We start from the raw sequence: 13,593 nt of genomic DNA, 5'->3' as shown, positions 1-13,593 counted from the left end.
CACTTTTATACAATATGTACCATAGTATCCCTGATTAAAGGTTGAAAACCCCAAATGGAAAAAAGAGCACTGCATTTTTTGTTTTAAACATATGCATTTGCCAAGACCACATTACAATGCAGTGGAGCAGTTCCTTCAAAGCAAATTAGTATGAATATTTTTAATTCATCCATTTTTAATCTGTTCTCTCCAAGTTGTTCGTTTCCATTTTCTCCTCTCTCAGTCTCACTAACACATAAATGTAAAAATGTCCTCTAGATCAGTCGTTTCCGTGATCGTTTTTTGTTCTTAATTTAGTTGTTATTTTTCCTGTTTTTGTCTGAATGTAGACATTTGTAAGCTGATTTGTGCAAATACATAGACATTAGCGAGATCTGCCTACACAAAAATGACAGTCATAAATGATTAACACTTCTATTAAGCAGCACTCTATCCCTCCTCTAAAGACTTATTAATATTAATGAGGCTTAAAGTCCTCAGTGAAAGCTGAGGGTTCAGCATCAAATGAATGTGGAGGAAAGTCAGGCACTTGAAGCTGGTCTTGACGTCGCTCTTTGCTTCAGATGGTCTCTGAGCCTCTGCTTAGTAGCTCAGTCACGGAAAGACTGGTGTCAGTCCGTGCTTCACAGAACTGATCTTGGATCAGCAATGAAAAACTTTTTGAACTATGGACTTTAAATGCAGTTTTATTTCAGTATTGATGTTTTGTTCTCAAATGATTGATTATTATAAGATTTTTATATCTAAATAAATAAATATAAAGCATACTATACAAAATACACTGCCCGGCCCCAAAAAAGAGTCGCTGTTTGGATTTAAATAGGCAAATGCTTGAGAGTCTATGATACAATTTATCTGTTTGTTTTTGTACAGAAAAACTTGTATTCAAGATCTCCTGGTCAGTCTCTGGGCCATTAGAAATGCAGTTGAAACCAGCCATGAATTTGTTTCAAAACATGGTCCAAAGCCTCAGGAAATAATGGCCTAAATACACATACACACTGGTACACACACCCCGACACTGACAGCGAGAGAGACCGTTCACAAAATCGTCATGAATAAATTATATTGAGCCTGACAGAACCTTCTCTCCCATCAGAGCTACAGCGCTCGTCTAGTACGACACATCCTTTTCCACAAAGTCACATGTCTATTTACAGAAGAGCATTCAGCTCGAATCACTCAACCACAAACTCAAATTTTAAACTGGATGCACAACTTTCAAGTCCCTTGTTTCTTTATTGCCGTGCTTAAACACTCGCTTGCTTGGCCTAAGTTCAAACCAAGGCCCTTTTTTCTTTTTTACCACCTTTCAGTCTTTAGTGCAGCCAAACACGGGACATTTAAGAGCAAATAAAGTGTTTAGAGTGCAGTTTATGCAGCAAGAAACAAGTCATAAGCTGAGTTTTATCAAACCCATAAATTGCATCTCAGTGTGAGTTGGGGACGTGCCTGATTCAGCTGAAAAGACTCCAATTCCGGTAAGAAATCACACCTTTCGTCCTCCCGCTGCACACTTTCATTACAGCTTCCTAATTATATGCAGCAATTGAACGCGTGAAAACCCTCTGAGGACAGGAAATTCATCCCCGGTTAGACTTGAACATGCTGGTGTGAAGCATTAGCATTTCTTCATTACTTAGCGAAAGACCCATTCTAAACCATTTGCAGCACACAACATTTACCTGCGAGGAGATCACCACATGTTGGGTAAGGGGCATCCAGGCAGGGCTTCTGCTTTAAAAAGCATGCATTAAGAATAAAGAGACTCCCTGTTTGTCCTCGAAACACTCTCAAGACATGACACTGGCCCGTGGCTGGGAGTGTATCTGTGTGCATGTGTCCGTATAACTCAAAGCCAAACAACTCGTGAGAACTCTGAAGCTCTTCTCAAAAGGTCCACATTTTCATTCTGAGGCTGGAATTCATACAGTCACTCTTGTAATGGGGGTGAAATTGCAGTTGGACGCAAATTGTAGCTCTGGAACCAGGCGAAGGAGCTCTTCTGCTGGGTCAAACAAGGCAGTGCTTTCACCTCAGAGTGGGCGGACGAGACTTTGAAGTATTGACTCAATGCGAGAGATATTTATGCTCTATGAATAAAGCCCACTTGATGTCTGTAATGGCCAGTCAGAACAACACCACGCTCGGAGTGATGCTGGAATCTGACGCCTAGACTATTATCACATGAGATTTAATCTACAGATGAAAGTGTATTCTGTAAGGATATATTTATATAATCCGTAAAGAATATGTGAATGTTATCCCGCTTATATACTGCATGCTTGTTTTAAATAATAGTAATACAAATAAAAGTGTGTGTGTGTATATATATATATATATATATATATATATATATATATATATATATATATATATATATATATATATATATATGGAAACATTCCTCAGAGGTTTTGGTCCATAAATACATGATAGAATCACACAGTTGCTGCAGATTTGTCATCTGCGCATCCAAGATGTGAATCTCCCATTTCACCACATCCCAAGGGTGCTCTATTGGATTTAGGCCATTTGAGTATAGTGAACTCATTGTCATGTTCAAGAAACCAGTTTGAGATGATTTGAGCTTTGCGGGATAGTGTTATCCGGCTGGAAGCAGGATCCTAGCCATCAGAAGATGGGTACACTGTGGTCATAAAGCGATGGACATGGTAAGCAACAATACTCAGGTTGACTGTGGAGTTTAAATGATGCTCAGTTGGTACTAAGTGTGCCAAGAAAATATCTCCCACATCATTACACCAGCAGCAGAAGCCTGAACTATTGATACAAGGCAGGATGGATCCATAATTTCATGTTGTTTAGCATGTCTACCATCTGAATGTTGCGGCAGAAATTGAGACTCATCAGACCAGGCAACGCTTTTCCAATCTTCTATTGCCCAATTTTGGTGAGCCAGTGTGAATTGTAGCCTCAGTTTGCTGTTCTTATCTGACAGGAGTGGCACTGGTGTGTCTTCTGCTGCTGCTTCAAGGTTGGACGTGTTGTGCGTTCGGAGATGCTCTTCTGCAGACCTCGGGTATAAAAGGTTATTTGAATAACTGCTGCCTTTCAGCTCAAACCAGTGTGGCCGTTCTCCTCATCAACCAGGCATTTTCACCCACAGAACTGCTGCTCTCTGGATATTTTCTCTTTTTCTTTCTTTTTGACCATTCTCTGTAAACCCTAGAGAAGGATGTGTATAAAAATACCAGTAGGTCAGCAGTTTCTGAAGTACTCAGACCAGTCCATCTGGCACCAACAACCATACTACGTTCAATGTCACTTAAATCACCTTTCTTCCCCATTCTGAGGCTCAGCTTGAACTTCAGCAGGTCATGCCTAAATGCATTGAGTTGCTGCCATGTGATTGGCTGATTGTATGTTTGTTAAAAAGCAGTTAAACAGGTGTACCTAATAAAGTGGCCTAATAAAATTATATTACTATGATTTCATTCATTTTATAAAACATTATGAAATTATACTTTTATAATAAATATAAATACAAAATGGCCACCTGCATTGTATACACATTCATTTTATTTTATTTTTATTTATTTTTTTGCATTTTTTCTGTGTGTCCAAATGTGCAGTATAGCCTACATTAGAAGTGACATCAACCTTCATTTTTAGTTTTCATTATATTTGAAACAAAACAAAAAAACTAGAATGGAGTACACATTTTGCTGCATTGTATATTTCATGCATAAACAAAATGGTAATACTTTACGGTGCATAAATGCTGTAAAAATGACTTTTTTTTAAGTATGTGTTATGCTATTTCATGCATTATTTCAACAGTTTAGATAGTTTTCTGTAGTTAGTTTGTCTTAGATAGTCAGTCTGATGCTGACTCGGACCGATATGAATATATTTAGCATTCCATTCTTTCTTTCATTCCGCCCTTGTATACGGATGTTTCCGTCTGTTCCAGTCCTGTGTTCTTAAGAAGCAATAAAAGATTCATATACTTTCACCCTAAGATTCACTAGTGACACACTTATTTACATCCTAACCAATTAATGTCCACTAAACTCCCAGCTAAACTGCTCCCTAGAGCGACTGCAGGATATAGTCCACTTCCCGCACCGCACTGGTCTCAGATCAGTAAACAAGCACGCTTAGAAGATGCTCTTACTTTGATCATGTTATTTTTACTTCCAGATGACTGCACACAAATGGTTTATTGATTGTGCATGTAGTGGCTATACTGTGCTTGTGGCTTTCTGGTGTGTCTGTCGACCAGTGATATTTGGATCTGGAGAGGGTCCAGGACTGAGCTTCTCTTGGGCTTTAACAGCACAGAAGGCTTTTTGGCACCCAGAGCCAAGGTCACGCTGAGTGGCCATATTGTATTTTATGAGAGGGTGGGCTGCTCCGAGGGCTAAAATGGCCTTGTGTTAGATTTATTGCCTGTGGCAACAGCATGCAGATCTGTTGCAGTCTTGACTGGAAATTTTTTATGTACTATGCAACATTAATAGGTTAGGAATTTGCCACAATGAGTTTTACTGATATCTAATTCGGTGCTATTAAAGTGAAACACAATGAAAGGAACCAATTATCATCATTAAAAAGAATCCTTTAAAAGGTTCATTTGGAGACCTTTAACTAGTTTAGGCTTGTTCCATATTAACTTCCTTATGTCTCTGTTTATATATATATATATATATATATATATATATATATATATATTTGTCGTCAGACTTTTCAAATGTAACATTTTTAACATAAGTTAAAAATAAATGCATTACATTGATAAAAATGACAGTAAATTCATCTATGTTACAAAAGGATTTCAATTTCTGTTCTTTTAAACTGTTTTTAACATTGATAATAAAAAGAAAGTTTTTTGTGTGTACCAAATAAGCTAATTAGAATGATTCCTGAAGGATCATGTGACACTGAAGACTGTTGTAATTCAGCTTTGCCATCACAGAAATAAATTACACTTTAAAATATAATACATAGAAAACAGTTGTTTTAACCATACTGTTTTACTGTACTTTTGATCCAATAAATGCATGCTCGGTGAGCATTTTCAAAAACATTAAAAAACTTACCGATCCTACATTTTTGAATGGTAGTGTATAATATATTTTAAATTGATTGCAAAACATTCAAGTTAAAAAAAAAATTACTGATTCATTCACTGATTGATTCAATTACTACCTCTCTTGTTTCAGGTAAACCCAGTGGCAGGACCACCAGAAGGGGGCACCAGAGTGACCATCCGTGGTGTGAACCTGGGCCTGTCCTTCCCAGACATGGTCAACAACGTGCAGGTAGCAGGAGTCCAATGCACCCCGCAGGAGAACGGCTACATCATCGCTGAACAGTGAGTGACTATGGAGCTGTAAAACTCCAATGAATTCATGCTGTGAAAGATTAGAATGGGGAAAAACTGGTTTAGCTTATCTTTAATCTTTCTCAAAATAGCAGGAGTTGGAAAAGATAATGTCCTACATTACAAATACTGAGAAGCTGTTTCATGAGGGAAAAAAACTCCTTGGGTTTTCATCCAGTTACTTTAAAGCACAGTTGGATGAGTCCATTAAACACACACACCGGATACAGTGAACATGGCTTTGATGTCAAAAGCATTAAGCGACCAATCTGGGCCAAGTATGAAAGGAATGGTTGGTCATGACCGTTTCTTTTATGCTCTATTGAGTTTGTCTTATGTGACAGAAACATTGTAACAACAGGAAAACATTTCTATCTGAAACATTTCTATTTTCTTGTGAAGCAGAAACAAGCCGTAATTCGAGTCAAAACAGACCTGGCTTGGTCTCTGCCAGTAGTAGGTCCCAATCTTCAGCATCTGTTTGTGTTGTTTTCCCTTGTGATAGTCATTAACCCTATCTGTAAATATCCTTAAGCCAGGATTTTGTCACTAATATCATACCTCCTGGGGGGGAAATGGGCTAGAAGTGCTAAAATGTGATGAATTGTAGTTTCAGTAGTTTTTGCTAGGACATGCAGAAAATGTCTGTACTCAGCTTTTTTGGTCAACCATTTGATTAAAAAAAAACATTGGGTTAAATGGTGAAATGTGTAATATCTACCCACTAGCATCACAACAGTGAAAAAGGGGTTTTGAACAGGTTTCCCTAAACACTGTCCTCATCTTTGATTGGTCAGACAAACAGACAGCCCCAATTTCACACCATTGGTTGAGATAGTTGCTGTGTAAGGCTGGTCAGAATTCTTAAACAAACAGAGATGTTTTAAATGCGCCACTGTGTCTACACGTTGAAGAACTCAACCCACAAATGATTTAGTTATGGTTGTCTCTGCATATCTGAAGAATGTTGGTCACCAAAAAGTTGATGGGCTCTATTGACTTTCATAGTATTTTTTTCCAAACTTTGGAAGTCAATGGGGCCCATCAACCTGAGGGTGAGTAAATGGTGACTGGTCATTTTTGGATAAACTGTCCCTTTAAACTTACATTTCTCCTGATCTGTTTTTCTCTCTGTCCTCAAAAATAATCAACGGTACATCTCAGAACTGACGCGTAAGTGTGAGCACTGGGTTACTAGCACACTGTATCCAGCCGTCTTTATCCTTTATTGAAATACGCAGTACTATGCAGTTTAACAGATTGTGATGATATTGTAACAACCCCTTAACAATAAGGGTAGCTTGCAGTTTCCGTACTTGACAAAATAGTGGAAGATATCAATAACCTGCCCTCATATCCCATACTCACACACAGGCACTCACAAACAAACAAATAGTCACACACATTAAATGAGGTCTCTCAAGCAAACAAAGAAATTCACCAGCAGATATAGAAACAATCCACACAACAATGAAAATAAAAAGTGTACTGCTGGCTTCCTTACCCGCTATCAGATGTGGGATACAGCGTTTCTGGAAATCATCAGCGGCTACCAAACTTTGTGAAAACCACACTTCAAAAGATCCATCCCAATCTATTTGCACGCGTCATATAACAATATCCAGCCCATGTCCCAGCACGGCAGCCTCAGCAGAACAAACCCACCATAAACAAGAAAAAACACCATACCTTTATAGATTTGATCCCTGATTTGCCAATGCAACACAGGTGTTTATCTCTTCCCCAGCACAACATGAGGAAAACATTGTGTACGCTACTAGCGTTGCCCCTCCCCTTATTTGGGATGAGCAGCTTACAATATGCAATTCGACGTTGCATTTAAACTCACTCATAGTGTGGACAGGAATTCGGAACGTTTGGCTTTTAAACGTGTATGCCGTCATGTTGTAAGGGGATATAAATAGCGCACAGTGTCTGCGTTCAGGTGGAGTGTGTGTCCACAGCGCCTCTCTCTGCCGCTGAGGCGGGGACAGGCAGAGCGAGAGGGGAACGTGTGGTAATTGAAATGCACGGCGTGCTGCCGGCTGTAGGAGGGAGATTTGTCAGCCCTTCTCTCTTCTGACAGCAGTTTAATCCGAGCGGGACGAAGCCGAGCCGAGTGGGAGTGGATTCATTTGTATGGCGCGGCGAAGGGGTGTCATGAGGAAATGGAGAATGCGCCACTGGACCCCTTCAAACTCGCAGATGGAAACGAGAAGCCGCGTATCTGTTTCAACAGTTCTCTCTGGTCATTTTGTACTAAAGTTGTAAACATTAAGATCTTTTGCCATTTTGATATAGTGCATTAAAAGAGGATAGGACATAGAAGGGAGATCAGGATATCATCTGAGCCTCAAATTACTATAATTTATCTCATGCGTACGTGTATTGATTTCTTTTGAATAGCTATCAAAGGTGCTTTTTCATCCACAATATGGTTTAGTTACAGCATCTATCAGCTAATTTCCGACACTCAACAGCTGAACTTGCTCCACGCAGCAGCGATGATTGAGCACCCAAACTTGCTTCCAAACTTTAATTGCCTTAGAAGTGCAAGTCCTCCGCTCATTGTGATTGAGAGGGCATAATGTGTGCTGTGAACAGCTGTGAACGCTGTCTGCCGAGCCTGTCAGACTCACCGCAGGACGCCACATCACACCCACAATCACGCAGTCTGCGCTGCATGCCTTCCCACAGTCATCCCTGATGATGCGAACACTCGATATCAGCCAAACATCGATTGCAGCACCCCTGCACTTTCAACTCAGATTTGAATTCTCATGTCGGTTTCATATTTACTTCATTTGAGGATCAGTCAATGGGCTGTGTGTTTTTATTTTGTCATTTGATCCTACCACCCGTCCGTAAAGCTGATACCTGATCAGCACGTATGATGTAGCAACATCGACCTGCTCCCTGATCAGAGTGCATGATAACGCTGTATTGATTTGTGCTGTGTGTCACTGGCTTGTGTATTAGAGGCCCTATATACTGTAGGTGTTTCTTCAACTTCAGGCACTTCTATATGTCAGGGGTTGTCAGGTATTTTAAAGAATGTTGGTAATCAAACAGTTGACAGTAGCCATTGACTTTAGGAAAAAATGTAATGGAGGCCAATGTCTGGTTACCAACATTCTTCAAAATATCTTCTTTTGTGTTCAACAGAAAGAAACTCATACAGAAAGAAACTCATAAACTCATACTTTTGGAACAAAATTTGGAAATAAACTCTTAAACATGTTTAAATTGTTTAAAACATGTAAAAAAAAAAAAAAAAAAAAATATATATATATATATATATATATATATATATATATATATTAAAGGGATAGTTCACCCAAAAATATTTGTTTTAAAAAAATTATTATTAAAAAAAGTGGTTACACTTTATTTCGATAGTCACTTTAGACATTCTACTAACTATAAGTAACTTTTCAACTACATGTCAACTAACTCTCATTAGAGTATTAGTAGACTGTTGTAGACTATCAGTAGACTGTTAGGTTATGGTTAGGTGTTAGGGTTCGGGTTAGGAGAACAAGTTGACTTGTAGTTGCTAAGTTACTTATAGTCAGTAGAATATCTGTTTGGGGACCAACAAAATAAAGTGTTAGCAGATATTAAGTGGACATTCTATTAATACTCTAATGACAGTTAGTTGACATGTAGCTGCAAAGTTACTTATAGTTAGTTGAATGTCTAAAGTGGACTATCGAAATAAAGTTTTAACAAAAAAGTTTTAAAAATACTGCTCCATTAGTTATCATTTCCAACATACCAAAGGATTTTGCTCCAATAGTTTGTGTACTTGGATTTCAAGATGACAACAGTGTCAATGAAGAGTTTGAGATGAAATAAGATACTTGTGATGTGTGTAGAAAACAAAGAAAAAGATAAATATCACTTGTGATCAGAATATTTTTTGTCATTTCCAAGCTGTAGTTTTGTCCAATTATGCAAAAAGTGTGAAAATGTTTAATTGCGTGTTTATTAATATACATAAAATGCTAGCTATGTAATTAGTCTTAACAGTTGCAAGCCTAAGAAAGTCTCTCCGGGTCCATCATTTCTATCACAGAGTGCCATTAAACACAATATAATTTAAGATGTGGTAGAACTGTGACATTTTCAGATAAAAAAAATAATTGTTTTAACAATGTCAGAATTCTCCTGTGATGTATGTAACTATGTTAGATGATAAATTAAATAACTTCATTTCCCAAAAGTGCCTATAGTTGCAGAAACACCCAAATGCAGTGCAGAACCTACAGGAACTTGTGGTTTTAATGCTACAAAAGCGTGGTGTGTTCTTCGCATTGGCACTCCCGTAGGCCGGTCTTGTCAATGCGGCTAATGGAATGTGTGCGCTAAAGCAATCAAAGCAAAAATTACATTGAGATCAAGAGGAAATCAATGGAGAGAGAGAGTCACATAGTGATCACTCAGCAGGACTGGAGATGACTTCCAGTGCTTTGGTGCCTTAGTCTGGATGAAGTCCAGAAGCGTTAAAGCTTTGTAATCATAGGGACTGGATGGACCTGGATTTGTTTGTACAGAAGCTATGAGGGGGTGATATCCATTCATTTAGGTGACTTTCATTCAAGTCAAGATTAAAATGTAATGTAACGTTGTATATTTCTTCTTTCTCAGGATTGTATGTGAGATGGATGCAGCTCCTGCGGACAGTAAGCCCGGCCCAGTCCATTTGTGCGTAGGGGAGTGTAAACCGGAGCTCCAGACCCGCTCTTCTCAGCTCTATTCCTTTGTGGTAAGACCTTGAGCTCTGCTACATGTAAATAATGCAGTGAGGTAGTGGTAAAACCGGCCATTGTTTTGGTTTTATTAAACTGAGCTTTAGTTGGTCCATTGAAGAGAACTCACGGGTCACATGATTTTATGCGTCTGGACAGGTGAACCTTACTGAGGTTGCTTTGTTCTCAGAAGCGATTCAGCGAAAATGTCAAATCCGAGGAAGTGACTCAGAGCTCAACATACTGCACTTCAGCTGTTCAAATTGCTACGCTTTTGGAATAAAGACTTTCTTCGGCACATATTCATGAGGCCTTACAAAAATCTATATCTCTCATCAGTCCTCCATTTGAAGTAAATATGCTGGTTTCTGATCTTACAGCATTTATTTTGCTCTTATAATACTTAATATTCTTCCTTACAAAACATTGCAATAGATTTAATTGCAAAAAAAAATGAAGTGTTAATATTGCCAAATACTCAGTAAATGTGTTTTTATATTGCACTACACATTATTAATTTGTTTTCTAAGTTCCTAAATTGTATGCACCCTCTCGCAACCACCAGTTTGAAAACTCCTTTGAAGAATACCATCATGTACTATAATAGAACATGTCCTAAAAGTCTATTAGTTTGCTACTTTTTTGGCACAAAAGCTGTATATTTGCATGTTATATTTATATATTTCTATCTGTCCAGGCAGTTATCTAGAAAATCACTCCATTAATGTGTTGGAACTGTCTCTCCATGCAAATTTAGAGTCATTAAAAGCCATAAGGTCAATAAATTAACCTTTTTATGGCTTGCATGACATTTTTATCGGCTTATTGTGCTATTCAGTCCTTTTTAAAGTAGTATTTTTGTACATTTTCAGTAGATTCTGAAATTATGCTGTGGATTAGTGGATAATAACATCATTTACACATTTATTTGCCAAGACATTAAAAAGAAAAGCGTGTTTATTGAACTAATGCACTCATCAAGCACAAAAGACTCGAGATATGCAGTAAAAACTTGCTAATTTACAGATTGCTGCTGTGTGTGTCATTATTATTGGTAAAACCGCAGCCCTGCTTCCTCCGTTAAGAAGCGCAGCTCTCGTCGGCATAATAGAACTTGTTTTCGGTTATTAAAATATTGAGTGATTATGAACACGAAGCACCACGGGGAGCGCACATTGAACATGGAGACAATAAAAGCCATTAAGCGAATCAAAGGAAGGATGGTTGCCATGTTGTCTCGTCACAGTGGAGCACCTGTGGGAACTCCTGCGCACCTGTCTCAAACACCAAACCGCCGGCCTGAGGTTAATAGATAATCAACGGCAGCATTCACACGCACACCAAGGCAAACAATTATCCATACCACCACAATTAACGGCCTTTGCTAATTAGGGGAGCTGTTTATATTACAATATGCGCTTTTGCCACTTCCAGTATGTGTTTATGCCTGTTTGTGTGCGTGTGATTTTCTTGCACGCCTTTCATATCGCAGTTAAATATAAAAGCAGCGTGTTATCTCAACCGTTCCGATAAATGTTGTCGGACAACATGGAGTCCCTGAGCGGCCGACCGGTTGTAGAACAATGAGAGGCGAAATTGGTGTTAATTCATTTCTTAGTCCGTGCACGTGTGAAGTCGGCCACCAGCCATTTCATGTGCTTTCTTAAGACACAGAGCTGTCTGTTTCTGTGTTTCTCCATCTGCTATGTTCAGTCCCTGTGCACAATAAAGGCAGAGAACTGGGAACTAGAGAGTTTATGTACAACATTTTAAAAGCCTTTTATTTATCCTCAGACATGCTTTTCATGAGCTCGCATCACTCAGACAAGACTGGAAATGGCATTTCTTTGTTGCGTTCGCTCTTTATTTGTGAGCTCAGGAGCGAATGAGGCGAATGAGACTCATGAAGGACAGTTGTTATTTACAAAAGTAGCTGTCTTTTGTGGAACTGCCACCCACATCTAGGCAGTTTCAGATTCAAAACATGCTCGTGTTCAGCTGATACAGAAAACTAGGCTTTGCCACTAACGGAACTAAATAGATTTATGTATGTATGTATGTATGCATGCATGCGAGTAAAAATCGGCATTGACGAGTATATGAAACGTGTCACTCGCAAGTTGGCCAGTAACATTTTTGGGAATTCTAGCAATGCATGAACGTGAACAAATGTGAATGACGCTCGGGACAGTTGACGGGTTAGCGCTTTATCTTCACTAAAGTTTAAGCCTTGACAACAAGACTTGAAAGGGAGCTCATTTTGTTACTCACGCGCTGTGTGAAAAGTTTTGGGTGCGCACACATCCAAAGCGGGCGTCAAATTCACACAAAATTGTCAAAAAATTGCATTTATCCTAGTAAACATAGTCAATGATATCTTAAGTGAACGTTAACAGTTGGGAAAGTAAAGGCATGTGTACAGTACCAGTGAGCTAAATTAGATCTGTGCATTCACTCTTAAAGTGACAGCAGCCTAATATTTCTACATTTTATGTATGTATTTATTCATTTATTGTAATGATATTAAATTGAAATACTATTTCACAATATTACAGTGTTTACTTTATTTTTTGTCAAATAGATGCAAACATGGTGAGCATAAGAGACAAAAACATAAAAAAAAAATCTTAGCCACCCCAAACTTTTGCATGTGTAAATAAAATGAAAGGTTACACTTTATGTTAAGGTGCCCTTAAGGTGCCCACTGTAAAATAAAGAGTTACCAAGATAAATTAATAGCAAAATGTAAACAATTATACAATGTAGTTTTATCTTGAAGTAAAGCCGACTTTATCTCTAGCTTGTTTCCTTGTTTCCTACCTGTCTTCTCTTTCTGTCTGCAGATGCCATCAGTCACGGGTTTGTCCCCCAGTCGGGGTCCAGAGTCTGGGGGAACTAAAGTGACCATAATGGGGGAAAACCTGGGGGCAGGCAGCAGCGTCACTGTGCTTTTTGGGAACCAGACCTGCGAGTTTTATGAGTATGATTTTTTTTGTTTTTTTTTTATATTGTTATGCCTAGTATAAAAAAATATATTATATAGTAAAACATATATTATATAAAATAATATACATATATTAGTGCTGTCAATCGATAAAAAAACTAACTAACTTATAGAATGATTTCTGAAGGATCATGTGGCTGAATACTGTAATGACTGATGGAAATTCTGCTTTGCATCATAGAAATAAATTGTATTTTAAAGTATATTAAAATAGAAAACCATTATTTTAAATTGTAATAATATTTCATAATATTACTGGGGGTTTATTTTCTGTATTTTTGATCAAATAAATGCAGCCTTGGTGAGCATAAGAGACTTCTTTAAAAAAAAAAAATAATAATAATTTTTCCAAACTTTTGACCAAAACTGTATATATAGTAGTGTGAACATGGACACTGATGTCAGAAGAAAGTTGCTGATCCTAACTTTCTATAAACTTTTTACATCCATCAGAGAGCATTTCGGATGGCTTCCTGCTTAAACTTCCT

General features: G+C 38.1%; 1 protein-coding gene across 1 annotated transcript in view; it reads left to right on the top strand.

The window, feature by feature from the left end:
- The window catches only part of plxna2 (plexin A2), a 225,524-nt gene that overhangs the window by 163,554 nt on the left and 48,377 nt on the right, over nt 1–13,593 (top strand). Inside the window, exons 13-15 of the mRNA XM_077218389.1 lie at nt 5,190–5,341; nt 10,001–10,118; nt 12,945–13,081. Coding sequence (XP_077074504.1) covers nt 5,190–5,341; nt 10,001–10,118; nt 12,945–13,081 — 407 coding nt within the window. The remainder of the gene's footprint in view (nt 1–5,189; nt 5,342–10,000; nt 10,119–12,944; nt 13,082–13,593) is intronic.

Source organism: Siphateles boraxobius, unplaced genomic scaffold, assembly GCF_051911475.1.
Source record: "Siphateles boraxobius isolate OS27281-9 unplaced genomic scaffold, OSU_SipBor_1 77, whole genome shotgun sequence".
NCBI classification, from domain to species: Eukaryota; Metazoa; Chordata; class Actinopteri; order Cypriniformes; family Leuciscidae; genus Siphateles; species Siphateles boraxobius.
This window is presented reverse-complemented; position numbering and strand designations above follow the sequence as displayed.